This window comes from Kwoniella dendrophila, chromosome 4 (genome assembly GCF_036810415.1).
Source record: "Kwoniella dendrophila CBS 6074 chromosome 4, complete sequence".
NCBI classification, from domain to species: domain Eukaryota; kingdom Fungi; phylum Basidiomycota; class Tremellomycetes; order Tremellales; family Cryptococcaceae; genus Kwoniella; species Kwoniella dendrophila.
In genome coordinates, this window is record NC_089479.1 from 1,473,277 (window position 1) to 1,492,044 (window position 18,768).

An 18,768-nucleotide genomic window follows, 5' to 3' on the forward strand; every position below is an offset into this window, starting at 1 on the left:
TGGGAAAATCAAATATTCTGTCTGATTATTGTTGAAAACATACTTCGCTACAAGAGCATGCATGAGCAGGTATGATATTACTAGAACAACAACAGAAACATGAGATACTATATGATTGGACACGAGGGATTACAGACAACATTACAAAATATCAATAGAAGGCATTGTTAAAATAGAAAAGCCGTTATGCTGATAACATTAAAGTCAAATTACCCTCGTCGACATCTTTGCTTATTGAGTTGGTGACATTTCTCAGGATGTGATTGCTCTGACTCTTTACCCAATTCCATCCTCCTCAACCTCTCACTCAACTCAACTTCCTCCAATCCATCTTCTCTTCTCATCCTTCTTTGCGATTTCGGACTCCATATAAGAGCTGGACCATGTTCATTCACATGAGGCGAGATGGGCCTAGGTGAAGTTGGAGTAGATGGTCTTGATCTACTGATTGATCCTGATTTTAAAGGTAGAGGGGATAAGATGGAGATAGGTGATAAAGATCGTTTGATTTGATGGTTTACCGAAGATCCATTTTCCTCTTTGATAAATTGAGGTAAAGGTATCGTTGCTGGAGCAGGTGAAGGTGAAGGCGAAGTAGCAGAAATGAGAGATGGCTTCCGCGTCCTTTCAGGCTGATTGATATTATTGAGTTCTAATTCACGCTTTGCTAAGATGTTACTATTGGGATTCATAATCAATTGTTGATTTTCCACTTGAGCTATACCTATTTCATTCTTTGTATGCCATTTACGCCTAAGTATCTCCCAATCTTCACTTGTTTTACCTAAAGATCCAGGTGAAAAAGCAAAACTATCTCTTCTTCTCTTACTACTATGTGAGATTGGATGTACGGAAGAAGGAGGTTCGATGATTTCATCTGTACGTTCTAGATCCATAATTTCAGATCTGTCCGGAGGACAAGATACGAATACTAATTTGAGTGATTTTGAAAGATAAAATGACTTGCCGCTTTGATCATATGAGGTAGGTGTTGAAGGTAAAGATCGTGAGATACCATGTTCTTGACTATGACCTGTCGTGGTGGAACCAATACGGTGATATCGGGTAGTATACGGATTATCTATATCATCTTCTATATGATGCGGCAATGAATTTGAAGAAGGGACACAAACAAATTGAAGTTGAATAGCATATTTCAATATACCTTTCCTATTTTCAATACTATCTCCATTCGAGGTATTACCAATTCGAAAATAAGTTTTCTCTCTAACTAATAATCTTCCACCTATAGGTACTTTTCTGAGATCATATGGTAGTAAGAATACTTTGATAGGTGTTTCAGCAGTTTTGACAAGTATTTGTAATTGACCTATTGGAGAAACTTGATATCCGGGAAAAGAAGGAGGTTTTGTTTGATTCAAATCATTTAAACTATTTGTTGTTGTAGTAGAAGAAAAAGTATCAAAATAATGATTTTCTATATTTACATTACTTGTCCATGGAGTTGATTTGGAGGATGAATAATTCGATAAAGTTGAGGGGTAGCTAGAATCCAGATTGTTATGATTTATGTCATAATAAGTAGACGAAAATGGTATTTCTATTGGATCAGGATACCTTAATTCCTTTGGACATGATTTACCTTTACCTAAAGAGATAATGTTCAATGAAAAATTTGTTGATGGCGATGATTTATGTGGTTGATGTGCATGTGACATTCTTGAATGTAATAAAGATAAATGATAAGAACCTAGTAATGGATGTGAACGCGATAAAGATGATCTAGGCGAGATTGGCTGTGAACTGTAAGCCTCTTCTTCACGGGTTATTGTAGGAGAAGATTGGATTTGAACGTTATGTCGAGCTGTGAAAGACGCTGTTGATGAAGAAGATGGTGATGGCGTTGTAAATGATGTTATAGGTGATAAGGAACTTCTACGATTATTTCGTTTAGGTATAGGTGTAGCTAATGAGGAGATGTACTCCTCATTTTCGGTGGAAAGAATAGGGGAAGATTTTCTTGTTGATCCGTTGTGATTATTGTCACGAGCTATGATAGGTGGTTGTGATAAAGGTGAATGGCGAATTGGTGAAGAATTATAAGAGGATGGTGAGAAAGAAGTGGATGGTGATCCTATGGAAGGACTTCTTGGAGGTGGTGAGGTTGTAGATTGTATATAAGTCATATCATTGATTGTTTCGCTTGACTATAAAGATCAACAAACATCTCAACATCTACCTAAGGGAACAATGTATGTATATATGTATATATATATCACCTTGCTTGGATATTCTGAGCATTGAGCACGAATGACTCAAAATATGTATTGAACTTTCGGTTATCGTCATTCACTATTTTACCCTGAAAAGTCCCCCTTTTTAGGAAATCTTGTCGGTTATCGGGTTTCAGGTTGTCATGCATTGCTCTCTGCAGCTCACCCTCACAGTACATAACTTAGAGATATACAAAGTATATCGGATAGTGCAAAGTATTGCTAGGGTGGGACAAGATGATATCTGAAGTGAAGTGAGATGATGTGGATGGAAAGGCAGCGTTACTATTATACATATTATACATTGTACAAGAGAAGTGCGATGTACAGCTGAATTTAACCTCTACAACAATCTTTGACTTTACAACAAGTAAACATCATCCTAGAAGGCGCACTATGGGAAGTTTAAGAAAGATTGATTGAACAACAAATCACAGCTGTGTTTGAGTAATGATGTAAAACCTTTCTCATTCATATTTCTTGTGGTATTTTAACACTTACAGTGAAATCAAAACATCCCCAAAAGAAATTACAACGACATCCAGGATATTCAGGTTCGCTCTTTTGATAATTATGATAAATTGTTTCGCTCATTGTAAGTGGTTGATTAGGTTGAGTCGTTATAGGTTCATTTGAATTCTCACTCTCGATAACGTTTTCACCAAGTTCAGGAATAGGATTAGAATTGTGATTAGGCATTTGTGGTAAAGTTGGATGGGCTGGAGGTGAATTAGGTTTTGGTTTCACTACCATATTGTTCAATGTTCTATTGTTCAGTTTGTTCGTCAATCTGACCCACTCGTAGAGAGAAAGAAGCATCAACTAACAGAGAAATAGCGACCTAGATACAGGATTAACCTGACATGACTTACCGGTTTACATGCATTATTGCTTTCAGAATGTAGTCGAATGTCATCTTCGTAATCTTACATCATTTGATTAACTTTTAATATGCATCAAGAAACTATAAACAAGTGTACAACATAAATTGAACTTTCTAAGATACTTCTAACCTTTCCACTTTGTATACTTTCGTATACTTTCGTATACTTTCATTTATGCAATATAACCATGCTTTTGAATCGTTGTTATTTAATCATCCACGGAGTTCAAATCCTCATTATTAGTTCTGGATGTGTTGTTATTGGAAATATCAGGTTTAACAGCTTCAATCGAAATGTTATTGGGATTAGGTGAAGGTGGTTGGCTATTTCTAGCTTTCTTTAAAGCTTGATCATTTTTGGCTACTAAATTTCTTAAAGCATTTTCTGCTGTTGAACCTGAAGCAGGATTTTTAGATGATAAAGATTCATTTTCGACTGTTCGTGGTGAAGTGGTATCGATATTTGGGATATCATCAGGTTTTTTATTGTTACCAGTATCGACCGTTGGTAAGGCTGCAACTGAATTTGATCTTTCAGGTAATGTGGGAGGAATGGGATCTAAAGCTTTATCATCGTCTAATAAAGAAACCGCTATAGGATCTTTTGGTGTTTCATTGCCAGTATCAACATTGTGGATAGATGATGCAGGTGAGGCTTTCCTAGCTGGTAAAGGGGGTGGTATTGCAGAATCAGGTGGTGAAGGTTTAGCTGGAGAAGGGATATCCTGTGGCTGCTGTTCCGATCCACTTTTCGATGGCCGAAGCGATTCTGCCGATTTACGTGGTGGCAAAGCTGGAGGTTGTTCTTTCTTATCTTCTTGGTCGATATTTTCTACATGTTCCGCTCTCAATCCATCTTCCGTCGATACTTTTCTTACCATTGGTTCACTCGCATTATGTCCTATTCCAGTAACCTGACCTGGTCTTTTAGGTACTCGGGGAACAACCATTGATCTTCCAGATGTAGGTTGCATAAAGACTGGTGCTGGTACTGTCCCTGATGGTTGACGGGCATGTGAAGGTACAGCCGAGGATGAGCTTGGTCGATGATGGGATACATCATCTCGTACGACTCCGGTGGTAGGTTTTGACGATGGAGGAGACCATTTTGGTGGTGAAGCTGATGCTGGTGATGCAGCCGACTTTGGGGAAGCGAACAAACTAGGTCGAGAACTAAAAGAAGCTGATCTATCTCTAGTAGTAGGTATCGGCATCGGTATGGGAGTAGCACCCGAGTGAGCGGCAGCATTCAACCTATCTTGTAGTGATCTATTAGGTGATGTGCTAATTGAATGTCTTTCATCTTCCCGTAAATCTTCTTCAGGAGGTCGATATAAGGCTGGTGCACGCGGTTCCTCTTTTTGATATGTACCTTCTTTCATCGCTTTGCGCTTAGCGGCTAAGCCTACTCCCCACTTTTTGAGGTTTTCTCTAGCTGATCCTACTTGAGCTTGGATTGCTTGTTTATCTCGAGATCTAAGACTGCTTATCAGGGATGCTGTGGAGCTTTGCGCTGTTGTCGACGGCACAGTCGCTCCAGTACTTGAGCTGGAAATTGACATAATAGATGGGTCAGATTGACGAGGTACACCGCTTAAAGCATGAATGTTGATTTCACCCCTTGGGGACTCTGCACCAGGCGATTCCGTAGGTTGTGCAGCTTCGAGTATTCTCTTCTCTTCTGCTGATAGAGGTGCAGTCGAGGAAGATACTTGGACTGGCGCGATTGTCGGACTGTTGGTGAAATTAGGATCGCTGTCTGTCGGTGCGGGAAGCGGCGTATTTCGTTCCTCGGTACCGCCGGATTTTCGTCCAAGAAGACTGTCTTCTGAGCTGTTCTTAAATCCTCCCGTAACGGTTTGTGTTGCAAGGGCGGGTGATTGCATGTGACCGGTTTGGGTGAACCACTTCTTGGTGGCATTGATGGCTGCAGCCTTATTGACTGTATTGCCATTATTGAGCGAAGGAGGAGCAGTATCCGTTCGAGGAATGCTCAATTGGGGATCCGCTTTTGAGTGATCAAGACCATTGATATCAATTGATTTTGATTTTTGAGTATTTCTTCTTCGTAAATTGGTAGTCTCTGGTACAGCTGACGACGGATCCTCTTTTGAGGTTTCGAGATCCATTGAAGGATTGACTTCTATCGGGGATTTTCCTTCAGCTTCAGCATCATGTTTGGCTTTACTTGCTTCGTTGAAAATGCCTCCACGAACGTTTAATTTGCTGGTGTCGAAGAAAGCTAAATCATCCATATTAGGCAATACAACAGATTCTGCGATCTGTATCATCCTTTATCAGCTATGTTCATTTAAGTATTACATATACGCATTCATAGGATATAGTACTCACAACATCCCTCAATTGCTTCTCGATAGCTTTTAATACCATTCCAATCTGAATTTTCCTCTCACTAACAACCGGTATAATCTCTATATCCATTTTTGGCATAGATGTGAAACCGTACCAAATTCTATTACTTGGAGGCTTCTTAATTTGCATAACTAAATTACCTTCTATTGATTTTAATTCTACAGCTAGAACCAAATCTACGACATAAGGTTTAAAACCTGTTGGGATGGTTGCAGTGGTAGCGATAGTGATACGAACCTGTGAATTAGGTTTACTAGGATTCGATCGGTACTGAAAATGAGTCTCAAAGGCTGCTGTACCATCAGCAGTAAGGTCTTTGAGCATAGGTTTGGAAAGGCTATATCAGATCAACAGTAAGCAGTTTGATTGATGTTGGTCCAACATGTTTATGGCTTACAATGGTGGCGATGATCCCACATTTACCTCTCTTACGACTATTGGTCCGAGGAAAGATGGTCGGTTCACCCGAGTCAATTTCTTCATGATCCGTGTGATGATGAACTGGAACAGGTTTAGTGAGCTAAAATGATATATACCAGTTTGTTGGATTTCAAGCAAGATAGGCTCACCTGTTCCAGAGCTTCAGTCCTATATAACGAGAAAAATATTCTTCCGACCATAGCATTGAACCACCTCATAGGGATGGGATCCGGTTCCGTATCTATCGTATCTACTAATGCTTGCATATCCCTTGGCTCAAAAACTGATGATGTCTTAACATGCGCTGATTGAGATGATGCTTCAAGCAGACCAAGGTACCAATCTTCCATCCTGGATTGAGTCAGCTTGGATTGTATTTCCAATAATATCATATGCGATTTGAGGAGACTTACTTTATATTTGACTTTGAAAACAGGAAAATTGGCTTATTCTGCATCTCTCTTTCCGCTCCTTCCTCAGCATCCGCTGAAGTCCCTTTACTCAATAATGGTAAACCCTTTTTCTCCGTACCTTTTGCTACTCTCATCACTATTGCATTTCTCTTAGCGAACATTTCAGCATCTTTACCTTTGAGCTTTTTACCATCTTCCCTTTCTATTCTAATTGTATATTGATCTATACCTAAAGCAGCAACACAATTACTTTGCGATTCATCCTCATATAAAAATAATACTGAACTTTTCAAGACACAGAAGAAAAATTCTTTAGGTATAGGCTCTTTCCTTGCTGCTCTAGCATCCATTACTGATCTATAAGTTTGTGCTATTCTAGCTGAATATGTAGTGGTTGACGATGACGATGCATTTGTATTGATTGATGCTGTATCGGTTTTATCTTTATCTTTGTCCTTCTCTGATTCATCTTGTTCGCCCGCTCTAACAGATTCCGAGCTATCACCAGTAGCTATGGCATTCCTTGATCCCGCTGTTATAGGCTTGAATTGTCGTCTAACTGTCAACCATCCAGATAAAGGTTTATCGGATTGATTCGTTGGGTTATTGCCCTTTTCTATCTGTTCATTCTTCTCATGTTCAGCTTGAATCTCAGCTTTTTCAAGTTTTTCAGGATCCGCATCACCTATTGGGACTGAACCATATTTGTAAATATATACTGAAAAGATGGGTATCAGCAGATGAATTTGTTAAGCCTAGATCAGAGCTGAAAGACATACCTATAGCTAATATTGCTACCAAAGGTACAAAGGTTATACCTCCCAAGACATAGATGAATAACCATTGAAACGGCCACCACATGTTGGAATTCTAAATTATGCTGAAGGTCAAAACCACTTTGTCGGTCCACGCATGTACAATTTAGCTGTGATTTGATGACCAAATGCCAATACCGATCATGTATCAGTTTAGATGTTTTGATTGATTCGTTTAGCTGTTCTCATTTCTGGGCTTTGTGCCATGAATATTCATGAATTTATCAACATGTCGTTTCATGTTCGACCTGGGGGCCCAATTGGTGACGTAGCTGGACAGAGACAGGCGCGCGGTAACGAATTCCTGGTTCGGCAGTTCAAAATAGGCTCATTTTTCAAGGGGTACCACTTGCCCTCGCGCGCCTATACCGCTTTGGTTCATCAAACTTCTATCAATTGAAGGAAAAAGCATCAACTGTCTTCCGTTTGGTGAATAATGGACCAGGTATACATAAGCCTCAAGCTGAAACAAAGAGTCTTATTAACTACATATACGAGATCAGTTCCAGTGAGCATGCAAGTCGATATTCGCATGAGCCTCGCATTATGTAATGTTTATTACAACCCGATCTGCGAAGGGCATCTTTCGGATCAGAGTCGGATCAACCGAGAACAAACATAAGATTCACTCTATGAACCTATCCATGTGTTAGCATCCGCTTCAGCCAAGGAACGATTCACATAAACCTTATGATCGCTCATCGACAAGCTCAACCCCAATTGTTTTTCGAGCACTCAAACCGTGTATGGCAATGTCCCCGAGAGATGACTCAAGACGACAGGTGCGTATCGCTGAACCAAATTAAGATTCACTTCATAAATGGATTCCGATCCAATTCACGATCCAATTCATGAGTAACAACTAGGCTCGGAACAGTCATTTAGCTTCAATTAGGTGTATAATAAGGTGTTTCTCGCGTGTCTACCATACGACTTGGTCAGGAGCCAATTCGCTTTCTATGAAGCCTAAATGCAAGCCAGAGATGCCACTGGGTTGTCACTCTCGCAGTAAAGGCTTTTCTTATGACGGTGTAGTATGTACGTTCACCGAATTGACCTGTGTAGCTGTAGAACTAAACTTGATTAGGAAATTTGGTGTAAAAGAAAAACAGGAAAACTTTGAAAGGTAAAAAGGTACGGACAGTACCTGTCGATCACTCTGCGACCCTGAAGTGTATAACAAAAAAATTTGAAAAATTGAACAGCACCCTATACAATATGGTATGAAGTCGGACCGAAAGATCACCTGTCGCATCTCTGACGGAACTTACAGATTACATGCATGTTGGATATGCTCAGTAGGAGGATAGCCTTGGTCTTTTGTCGCAAGATATCATTTTGTCTGAAGTCTCTTCGACTGGTAATCAACCAGGACATACGAGGACGCTAAGAACACTTAGTCGCTGCAGCATGAGAGATCGGCAAAGTGATCTACATCAACGCAACATTCGATATACGGTCATTGACGGAATCCGTACAACAATCAAAAATAGCATTCATGGACGTCGATCGTTAATGAAACTTTAGAGGATCGACAAAAGCCACGAGCAGGCGGTTATATAAACCTTTTTCTACATTGCTCACCTGTCATTAAGAGGTTATGCCTTCAAAAGTCTAAACAGGCGGCAAAATTATGATGGAGAGAACTGTAGGTATGCGGTGATTGACATCTAGTGAGTTCGATGGAGAGAAGTATGTGTCAGAAGTGCTAGATACATTCGAATGATATCTGTTTTTGCAGGAACAGTAAAAATACAGGAAAACTGACAAAGGGATAAAGCTAAGGGCTGAGGAAAAGAAAAACAAGGTACGAAAAGCCATGATTTTACCCTACTTAGTATTATTTTCGAAAATGTTAGACGGTTGACGATCTTTTTCACCGATCTTCTGCTTTTACCAAAGTCTCGGATAATGTACGGAAGCATACGTACAACTTTCAATCCTAATATGGTATAAAAGGCTGTAAACAAAAGATGTTCCCGTAGCCGAATAAGAAGACTGATTTAAGAGATGGAATGTTCCTTACTCGTATCCATGAGACATTCTTATTTCGTATTTTGGGCTTTCTTTTACCCTCAGCAAAGGAGTACCTATATTCGCGTAATATCATTATTCTTCAAGCCAAGCTATACAATGATTTCTTGAATTTTTTGAAGATCCTCATAATTTACTGTAGTCTTTCCCCCATACCTCTTTTCAATATGAAGGATACTATGCTGGTACCTCAAGCATTTAGGGTTCATATATCATGCAAAATAGTTTAAACTCTTTCCTGAGCCGATCGTGAACTCATATATGTGATCATTGAGTTGACAAGCATTCATGTTCTTGTCTTGTCAGTTGCGATTTATCCACCATACACCTTCGTCATTCCTTATATCATCAAACATTACATCTCATCATTGTTATTTCTTGTTATAATCCTCACATGATACTACTCAATTGTCAAACCAAGATCGTTTCATTCCTTCCTTAAGGTCGACAGAACAGCAATAAACTACTTCTTGCCCAAATCATACCATTAGGTGCTGGCCACTATACATTCGTTTCGAAAGACACACTCACTCAAAAACATCAATATAAACGGAAAATCTTTTTGAAGGATTTAATTAGCTGCTTCTCCTGCAGGTTACCTACAAACACAGCAATAGTCTCACCTGGAATAACTCTATCAACATGGCCGACATTAGGTGAGTAAAATAATACCAAGTGATGAATATAACAATGCTAACGAGAATGTCTGCTCAGAGCCGAAATCGCTCGGTGGCCTCATACCGCTTCGTCTATGATAGACCCCCTTTCTCGCGAAATGCCTTCGACAACTCATTCACCTGATTCATCGTATTCAGCAACTTCACCCGAATTCCAATCGCCGACATTCTCAAATGGTCCAGCATTTGAATACGATAATAGTCACGAAGAGATAAATACTGAAGAATATGATGAAATGAGAGAGCATATCGATTCAGAAGAAAATCAAACGATACATGGACAAGGTGAAATATGGAATAGACCTGGATGGGGAAATTTGAATAATTTCACTAGTGCAAGTGGGAGTGGCAGAAGACCTTCATGGGCGTTATCGGTTGGTGGAGGATCAGTCATTTCAATATCTCCTAGAGGTAGTTTAGCAAGTTTAAGAGGATCTATAGCAGAAAGTCGAGATAGTTTTAGTGGATCATTAGATAGTAGAAGAGGATCATCATCTTTATCCAAAGCATATAAATTACCTTATGAAGTTAGTAATAGTAAAAGAAGACAATCTAATCCAAGTTTATTGGGATTTGATTTATCTGATGAAAGAAGAAGATCAAGTGCAAAGAGTTTAGTAACAAGGAGAAGATCAAGTGGATTATCATCAAACCTTCATAGTAATAATCATAATGATCAACATCATCGATCAAATTCTTTTACAAATTCCAATTCTAGACAAAATTCAAGAACAAGTTCGATATTCTTTGATTCAATTGAAGAATCCAGATTAAGGAATATAGCAAGTTTAGAATTATTAAGAAGAAGATTTTCTGAAGTCGTTGAAGTTACCATTCAAGATTCAAGTGATGAAGAGGAAGACTTAGATGATGAAGAAGCTGATAGAAGAGCTTGGGCGTATCAAGGTTGGTCACCTGCTACAACACAAACAGATGATTATTATGAGTCAGACTATGATAATGATTACGATGAAGAAGATGATTCAGAATTAAACACCGCATCTTATGTACCTTCACCTGAATTCAGAAATCATTCTTCATTGTTCCAACAACCTTCAACATATTCGAATTTCCCTCTTGAATCAGTCGCAATTGCGCCAGATGTTCGTATAAATGAAGATAGTTTATCGGAATCATCCTCGATCATTCCTTCACCTTTATTACAAGCTCCGAGATTTACACAAACATCAACAGCAAATCAAATCATCGGTACTCCTCCGCCGCCTGCTCAACCCAATGCGATTCTTAGGGATAAAAGGCGACCCTCATTGAATAGAGCTACAACTAATTATGTTGCACCACGTAGTGCTGGTGTACCAATTGGTGCTGCACCACCCAGACCAGGTTTAGCAAGGTCAGTTTCTAACCCTCTAATCTCATCAACTCAGTCATCTAAAGAAGTTATAAAAGGATTAGAAATCAGAGCAGCAGGTTCTTTCCCTGTTGCTAGATCAACACCTCTAGGTATATCACCCCTAAGAGAATCTATGAAACGACAATCAGTAGTCTCTGAAGCTAGTGCGGATTCAAGGAAAAACTCTTTAGCTGAAAGAAGAAGAAGTTCACTAGCTCCTGGAATCAGCTCGAGAAGGGATACAAGAAATGGATCCATGGCATCGGATATTTCTGAAGCTAGCAGAAGAGCTTCATTGGCCGAAAGAAGGATGTCTCTGGTAAAGGAAAGCGCTCTTAGAAGAATGTCAGGCGATACAAGAAGATCATCGAAGGGGGGTTCTAACAATAAACCAAATTCACGTAAATCATCCGAAGCTTTGCTAGGAAGTAAAGATAATTCTCAACCTATTTGTGGGGAATTGAGAAGACCTTCTTCAATACGTTCATCTACGATGAAAGATCAATCAAGACAATCTTCTGTAGTCAGTATAGGTGAATATGGATATTTAGGTCCTCAAATTGTGATTGATGTTGCATCTAAAATAGCTACTCCAGAAATCGAACCTACAGCAATATTATCAGTATTACCTACTCAACCTTCTTCGTCACCTTTCAAGAATATGCCAGATATTACCCCAAAATCGACAACGACTAAAGTAGGTCAAACGGAAGCTCATCATAGGTTACGTGCGAATGCACCAGCTTCAATCGTCTTACCATCATACAAATTCCCACAACAAACTACAGATACGTTATCACCAACGACTGCAGGTTTGAGTACAGCTACGCCGAGATTTAATTCTTTATCTTATTTCATTAATAATGATCCTTCACCTACATCAAGTAGTCCATATGATTCTATGGTAACTCCTACAGCATCAAAAAGCTTCTTTCCTTCTCCTTTTTCCACTTCAACAAGTACACTCGCAAGTTCACCCAAAATAGTTAACGTTAACAATAATGGTAGTAGCAGTATACTTGATCGTGGTAGACCTATAGCTTCACCTGAATTTGATTCTTCACAAACTTTACCTTTCAAATCATATCAACCACCTTCACCGAAATCTCCTGGTGCCAAAATACCTCTCTCTACATCTTCAATGACGATAAAAGAAAAAGAGACGACAAAAGATGCTTCTACTGAACTCTCAAATCAAGAAACATCTTCAAGCTTATCGAAGTCAGTTGAGAAGATTATTAAATTACAAGAAGGAGTTCAACAGAAATATCGAAAAACAATTTCAATTGAAGATATGCATTTAGTTTTAGCTAATGCGAACGCTAAAGAGAAATCAGTTGAATTAGGTGATACCGACAAAAGTCTCAACGATATTATGGAAGAGACAAAATTTGTTAATAGTAGACCAGGATTCATACGACAAGCGACAATTGCTGTAGGAGCTCAAATGAGATCCACAGAAAAAGAAAAAGACAGAATATTTAGACCAAATTTATTAAGAGGTATCTCAGTACCTGTATTATCAAATCAAGATAAACCTCAATCAAATTATATTTTCCCTTCAACAACACCATCTCAATCTGCTTCACAACCTTCTTCACCATATAATCATAATAACAATCACAATCAAAATCGACCAAGAAAAGATTCTTCTACATTGTATCAGTTTCCTCAACAATCACCTACCGCCTCTTCGTTTTCTACATCTTCTTCAGGTTCAGGTTCAGATAAAGGTAAAGGGAAATCTACTTTACAATTACCGGACAATGGAAAAGAAAGACCTGTATTGAAACAAAGAAGATCAATTACTTTTGTTGAACCACCTTCACCTAGATCGTCAAATTCATCTTCTTCATTATCTTTATCAGCTTCTTTATTGAATTTTAAACCTAAGATGGATAGAACAAGTTCTTTTACAAAATTCTTCCATTCTAAGAAAAAAACCAATACCAATATTCAATAATTACTCGTCTTTCGATACCCACTTCCTGCCGCTCCTCTTTCGTCTCGTTGTAATTTACTTTGTCAATTGCCTTTTCTCGTTTCTCACTCTTAGTTCGCTTTCGTAACATTATAAGTTGATACTGTTTCTCGACATGTGTATTTATACGTATATACGTATTAGGCTATTTATATAATTTTGAATGCATAATTTGAGTGGATTGAAACGCGGCAAAAGATGCATTTCCCATTTGTACACTACTTCATACTATTACAAAGAAAATAAGTGGGAAAAGTATACACAAATGAAGAAGGCATGGGATTATTGAAGAGAGGTCATTAAAGTTCGTTAAATATACATCGCGTCGAAGTTCCGACACCTTCACTTTCTCTGCTATTCTAACAGTTTGATCACACTCTGAAGCCTTTATTCTTGATTGACTCGGTCCTTTCCAATGACCCATTCGATATAGGTCCAGTAACCCCATTGGCTGTGGAAGAAGGTTCTTTACCAGCATGTAACAATTCCAATAGACCAGGTAGCAAACTATTTTGTCTACATAATAAGACTAACTCCTTCCCAGTTTGAATATCCATCAAACCACTTTGTTTTTTATTATTCTCATTATTCCCTGAAATATTGGTTGATTTGGTAGGTTGTAAAGGACCTAAATCGTATTCTTCCTTCAATGATTTCGTATATGCTATAGAAACACTACCTTGTCTGGTTCTATTCGCACCACCATTAGAATTTGATCCGCCTCCTGGTGTCAAAGCTGAAGAAGAGGAAGGATTAGAAATTGAGTTCGAGATTGAGGAAATAACTCTATGATTATCTAATAATCTATCATTATTCTTTTGTTCTATATTATTATTTTCTAAAATAACTTGATTATTTGAATCCGATGTTGGAATTTGTATTTTATGTTCAATTGGTATTAAGGCATCTCTTAAAACTTGAATTGATACATTTTCTGCTGTTTGCTTTATCTTTTGTTGAATCGTATTAGCAGTTTGTAGTGATAATTGTTTTGCTTGTTTGGTTTGTTGAATCTGTTTCATTAACGTTTTACCCCATCTTCTTTTAAGTGTTATGTCATCGACACTGAAACAATATTTTCGCTTAACACCCAAATGTGAAATGAATGATACATGGAATGTATGTTTCATGAATCCTCTTTCAACTGTGAACAGTCTGGTATTTCCCAGATTACCATACAAGGCGCTATCAGGACAGGTAATATCAGTACCGGATTGGACTAATCTAAGCAACAGATTAATTTTCATGACTTACGCATTACTTCCAATCCGGTTAAATAGCAAGTTGCGTAAACCTAACTTGGTCCCTTTCACTCTGAAACTCTGTTGACCAGAAGATGTAAAATCAAGTGAAGGAGGATCAAATGTAAGACCTTCACCCAAAAGCTGGATCTTGAAAGCAGGATCAGGCGATGGAATGGTAACTGTGATTGCATCTGACCAGACATTATATGACAATCTTGATGGAATTCTAGGATTGATTGCGACTTGTTTTGACGAATGCATTTCTTCATTAGCATCCAAAGATTGGATTAATTCAGCTTGTTTGATTGAAGTGTAAATATCTCGTAGTAGTTGTTTGGGTACTAAACCTTGCGGATCTTTAGATTGGAAAGCTGATGTAAAAGTATTTTGAGTTATAGCATGATTCGGTAAAGCGAACCCAAATGTACCATATAAAGAATCATTGAATTGTAAAATAGCTAAAACCAATTCAGAAGCTAGTTCGCCATTATACGATATATTCTTTTCATTGGCTTCATAGTATCTTTGACCAAATCCTCTCAACAACGTTTCACATGATACAGGATCAGTTGGTAATCTAATCGATAATAAGAACATCCTTAAGGCTTCATCGATACGGATGTTGGAAAAGTAAAATCGATCAACGAAATGACGTAAGAGTTCACTGTCCTTCGCCAATAGATAACCGACTTGAGTCTTGTTCAATTCCGGAGTTTTGAATATCAATGAAGCTAAGGTGGCGGTATCGACTTTAGGATTACTTCGTTCTACCAAGAATGAACAGGCCGATTCTGGATCTTGAGAGAAACGCTGGATGAAATTGGTGACTACCGGATGCCGAGGAGGCTCAGCGGTAGGTTCTTCACTAAACCCGGAGATGGCTAATTTGTCTAGAGAAACGATTGATTTGACGATATATTTCATATCGAGAGTCGCATGGATACCATGTGAGATAATTGGTTTAGCAATAACCAAAATGTCATTAAAGAGGAAAAGGTATCGATCCTTGACAGTCTGTACGACCAACGTTCGTCAGCAGTCATATTTACGATGAGAGAATCCGAACTTACGTGGGTATTGACAACCTGTAGGATCTGGGAGGATAGAAGTAATTTCCTTGGGGGATCATCAAGAATTTCTGGTCTCGCTGGATCATCGGGACCTAACGCTAAAACCTCGTCCATTCGGCTGAGAACGTTCTTTGATCTTTGATCCAACAGTTCAGCTGGCCGTTCAGATGTATTGGTATCACCTCGCATTGATATGAGTCTAGTGGACCTGGAACCTTCCTCATTGACTTCAGGTACCACGGATATACTTGGTGAGGCAGATCTGTGACGAGCAGGCTTTACTCCTAACCCTTGAGAAGGCGGTGAAGGTGGTGCGAACGGATCCACGTCAGAAGAAATGATTTGAGCACCTTGACCTAAAGTTCTTACTCCTTCTGAAACATCAGGGGAAGAACTCTTTCGAGATATGCTACCAGAAGATCTAGGCGAGGTCGATTGTCCAAATGCCTTGGATAACCAATTTTTTTTGGTGGCACTATCCGCCGATGCTCGTCTGTTATCCGGATGAGAAGGAAGAGGTAAGGAGTAAATTGATTCTTGTGCCACTGAGGGTATTGTATGTTGTTGACTAGGTACAACAGAATCGGAAACTTGATGTATCAATTTGGGCGGCTCCGGTAGTGCCAAACTCCCATCGGTATTTTTTCGTTCGAGCTGAGCTATACCTGGGAAAGGTGAAAGTTTGGCACTCATTATACGAGGATCATTCAGATTGGCTCGTGGTAAGAAGGACACCTGAGAAGGATCATTGGAAAGTTGGTGCTGTAAAAGCATTGCACCATGGGGATCCGAAGCGATTGAAGGAGACAAAGAGCTGATAGAGGGCTGATGTCGAGGGCTATGTTCTTTAGAGTGAGAATGCGAGGTGGATGCTTCGGAACCTCTTCGGCTGAAAGCGACCGGCTGTGGAATCTGTGGACTTGTTGGAGGACTTTGAGTAAAGCTTGTTATCGATGATTTACTTTGGGTTCTCTTTTTCATTGCTGATCTAACGCTACCTTTCAGTTTGGCAGAGAAACTACCGGATTTCTGATGGTATGTTCTGTCGGTCGGTACTCGGACTTCTTGATCATCTCTACCACCGACTTCTTCCCAAGACATCATACTGTCTGTTCGGGTGGTAGAGTGGGAAGGTGGTGTATGATCAGTCTCGTTCTCTTCATCCGTCGAACCTTCTCCACCAGGTTTGAGAGGTTGTTGAACTTCCGAAGAATTGTTCAGTACGGGAGAATCGGTAAATGTTGCTTCTGCAGAAAATTGAAAAAGTCGTGTAAGTAAATGACGAATAGGATAAACGCTACATATGAGGCGAATGAGCTTACGATGCAAATCCTTTGCCGGTGTTCCCCATTCACTGCCTTCGTGAACCTCTTGCGGCCAGTGTTGACTATTTCCTTGAGGTCTCAATCCAGCAGATCCAGGTGCAGAAGTACCTCCCATAACAAACATCATAGAATCTAAACCGCTCAGGGTTGATCCGCCAAGCGACTGAGAACCGTGGATGGTGCTTTCCGTAGAGGTTGAACTATGTGGTACATGCCCAGGACGAGTAGGCGTAGCATAAGCTGGTCTCGGTGGTAACAATGGTTCATCGGACAACTGGACATCATGTTGATCGAGATTTTCTTCGTTATCGTATTCGTATTCGTGATCAGGTGTTACAATTGCTGGTAATGGTTGAGCTTCTGCTTGATTGAAAGCGCCTCTAGCTGTTCGACTAGATAGACTTCTTCTTAAATGGTCCTCATATTCGAACGGTTCTTGAGAAGAGATCATCGTTCCTCTCGAGATCGGTCGATCCGCTGCACCAAGTAATTCAGTACCAAGAGCGGAGTTAAATACCGGTTGCGCAGGTTCTTGAGGTGAGTGACGAGCGAAGGAAGGTAGATTAGTTGAGTGGCGATCTTCTTCGTAAGTCTCTTGATAATCGCGATGATCGCGACCTTGATATTCTTCTTCCTCTTGATTCTCCTCGTGATCTTGTTCTGTTTCACCTTCTTCAGCAGGGCTTTGTGATCCAGGAAGTTCAGCTTCCATCTGCGCCCTTCTCTCTTCCCATAGTTTTCTAACTTCCTCCTCTTCCTTTTGTCTTGCAGCTCTTCTCTCAGCTAATCTTTCTACCATTCGTCTTCCTACAGCACTTCTCCTTTCCTCGCCCATATTTGACGAAGACACAGTAAAACTTCTTTGTAACCTAGGTCTTGCTTCGGCAACTGCTGGAATGGGTTCAATCTGTTCTGCAGGAGCTTCATTTGCATAATTTTTATTCGTAATCAAGTCTAACATTCTTGGACCACCTAACGTACCTGCTCGAGTCAAATTGACGCGTGAAGGTGTAGATAACGTAAATTCCTCTTCGGGTCGTGGAGTCGTATCTCTTCCTCCAGTAAGTTTTGACATTGCTTTTGCCCTAGCTGCGTTGGAATTTGACCTTTGTAAAGTAGCTAGTTCACCTAAAGTTGGTAGAGGACTTGGTGTGTTTCTACCTGCACCAACTGGAACAGAATGCGGGTAAGGATTCGGCGAAAGACCTGTAGGTGTAAGGGAAGGAAGATATGATTGAGCGAGTTGCATAGCTGCCCAATCTGCTGGTGGTGGTGTGTTAGGGTAGTAGGATGAATTATTTGGCAAGATTGAGCTCGATGGCATATGATATGACGAAGCTTCAGATAATGACCGTTGCATCTGCATTGCTGTTCCAGAGGTAGGTGAGGGGTATATGTTGGAATGATCGAACGTTTCTGCTACTGGTGATGGGGATAATACTTCTTGAGTATCTGACGGATTAGGCGATATGCTTAGATTAGGAGGTCCAGCATGGTTTGGTTCATCATTCGTTTTCTCTTGATTATCGTTCTTGTGGGTCTGTGCGATAGTTGGCTGTATAGGTTGACCAAGTGAAGGCCTTCTTCCATCAGGTCGTCGAGGTAATGAAGCTGCTCTTTTCAATTTCGCTACTGCTTGTGAACGTACTTCAGCAGGTGTAGGTGGTGAAGTGGGTCGAGAACCCGCACGAGAAGAAGGTCTGGAAGCATAGAAGTGCTGTTTGGTAGGTGAGGACGACATGTTGTATTTGTATGGAATGGGTCAATGCGTACTATCAGCTGAATGGTAAGAGGAAGGATGAAATGGGTGGTCGTATTGGGAAGTGACAGGAGCTTAAATCATACTTCGGGTCGGATAGCTGAAGGATTTAACGAGTCTATACCAGAAGGAAAGAAACGATGTAGGAGAGAGGGTGTATGAGTGAATATATATAGTTTGCGCTAT

The 18,768-nt window shown here is 39.8% G+C and overlaps 5 protein-coding genes across 5 annotated transcripts; 1 reads left to right on the forward strand and 4 right to left on the reverse strand.

Moving 5' to 3' along the window:
- Positions 1–209: 209 nt before the first annotated feature.
- On the reverse strand, positions 210–2,147 carry L201_003654 (uncharacterized protein; the record flags this gene model as incomplete). The annotated part of the gene is made up of 1 exon (XM_066219407.1): positions 210–2,147. One exon carries the CDS (start codon positions 2,145–2,147, stop codon positions 210–212), a length of 1,938 nt encoding a protein of 645 aa, XP_066075504.1.
- A 558-nt stretch (positions 2,148–2,705) lies between these two features.
- Positions 2,706–2,987, reverse strand: L201_003655 (uncharacterized protein; the record flags this gene model as incomplete). Its single annotated transcript, XM_066219408.1, has 1 exon — positions 2,706–2,987. The coding sequence occupies one exon, from the start codon at positions 2,985–2,987 to the stop codon at positions 2,706–2,708; it is 282 nt and encodes a 93-aa protein (XP_066075505.1).
- Positions 2,988–3,326: 339 nt separating this feature from the next.
- On the reverse strand, positions 3,327–7,184 carry L201_003656 (uncharacterized protein; the record flags this gene model as incomplete). The annotated part of the gene is made up of 6 exons (XM_066219409.1): positions 3,327–5,399; positions 5,470–5,827; positions 5,888–5,991; positions 6,060–6,261; positions 6,324–7,041; positions 7,103–7,184. 6 exons carry the CDS (start codon positions 7,182–7,184, stop codon positions 3,327–3,329), a joined length of 3,537 nt encoding a protein of 1,178 aa, XP_066075506.1.
- Positions 7,185–9,814: 2,630 nt separating this feature from the next.
- L201_003657 (uncharacterized protein) lies at positions 9,815–13,166 on the forward strand (the record flags this gene model as incomplete). The annotated part of the gene is made up of 2 exons (XM_066219410.1): positions 9,815–9,828; positions 9,887–13,166. The coding sequence occupies 2 exons, from the start codon at positions 9,815–9,817 to the stop codon at positions 13,164–13,166; spliced, it is 3,294 nt and encodes a 1,097-aa protein (XP_066075507.1).
- Positions 13,167–13,555: 389 nt separating this feature from the next.
- L201_003658 (uncharacterized protein) lies at positions 13,556–18,564 on the reverse strand (the record flags this gene model as incomplete). The annotated part of the gene is made up of 4 exons (XM_066219411.1): positions 13,556–14,369; positions 14,439–15,442; positions 15,499–16,745; positions 16,821–18,564. 4 exons carry the CDS (start codon positions 18,562–18,564, stop codon positions 13,556–13,558), a joined length of 4,809 nt encoding a protein of 1,602 aa, XP_066075508.1.
- Between the last annotated feature and the right edge of the window lie 204 nt (positions 18,565–18,768).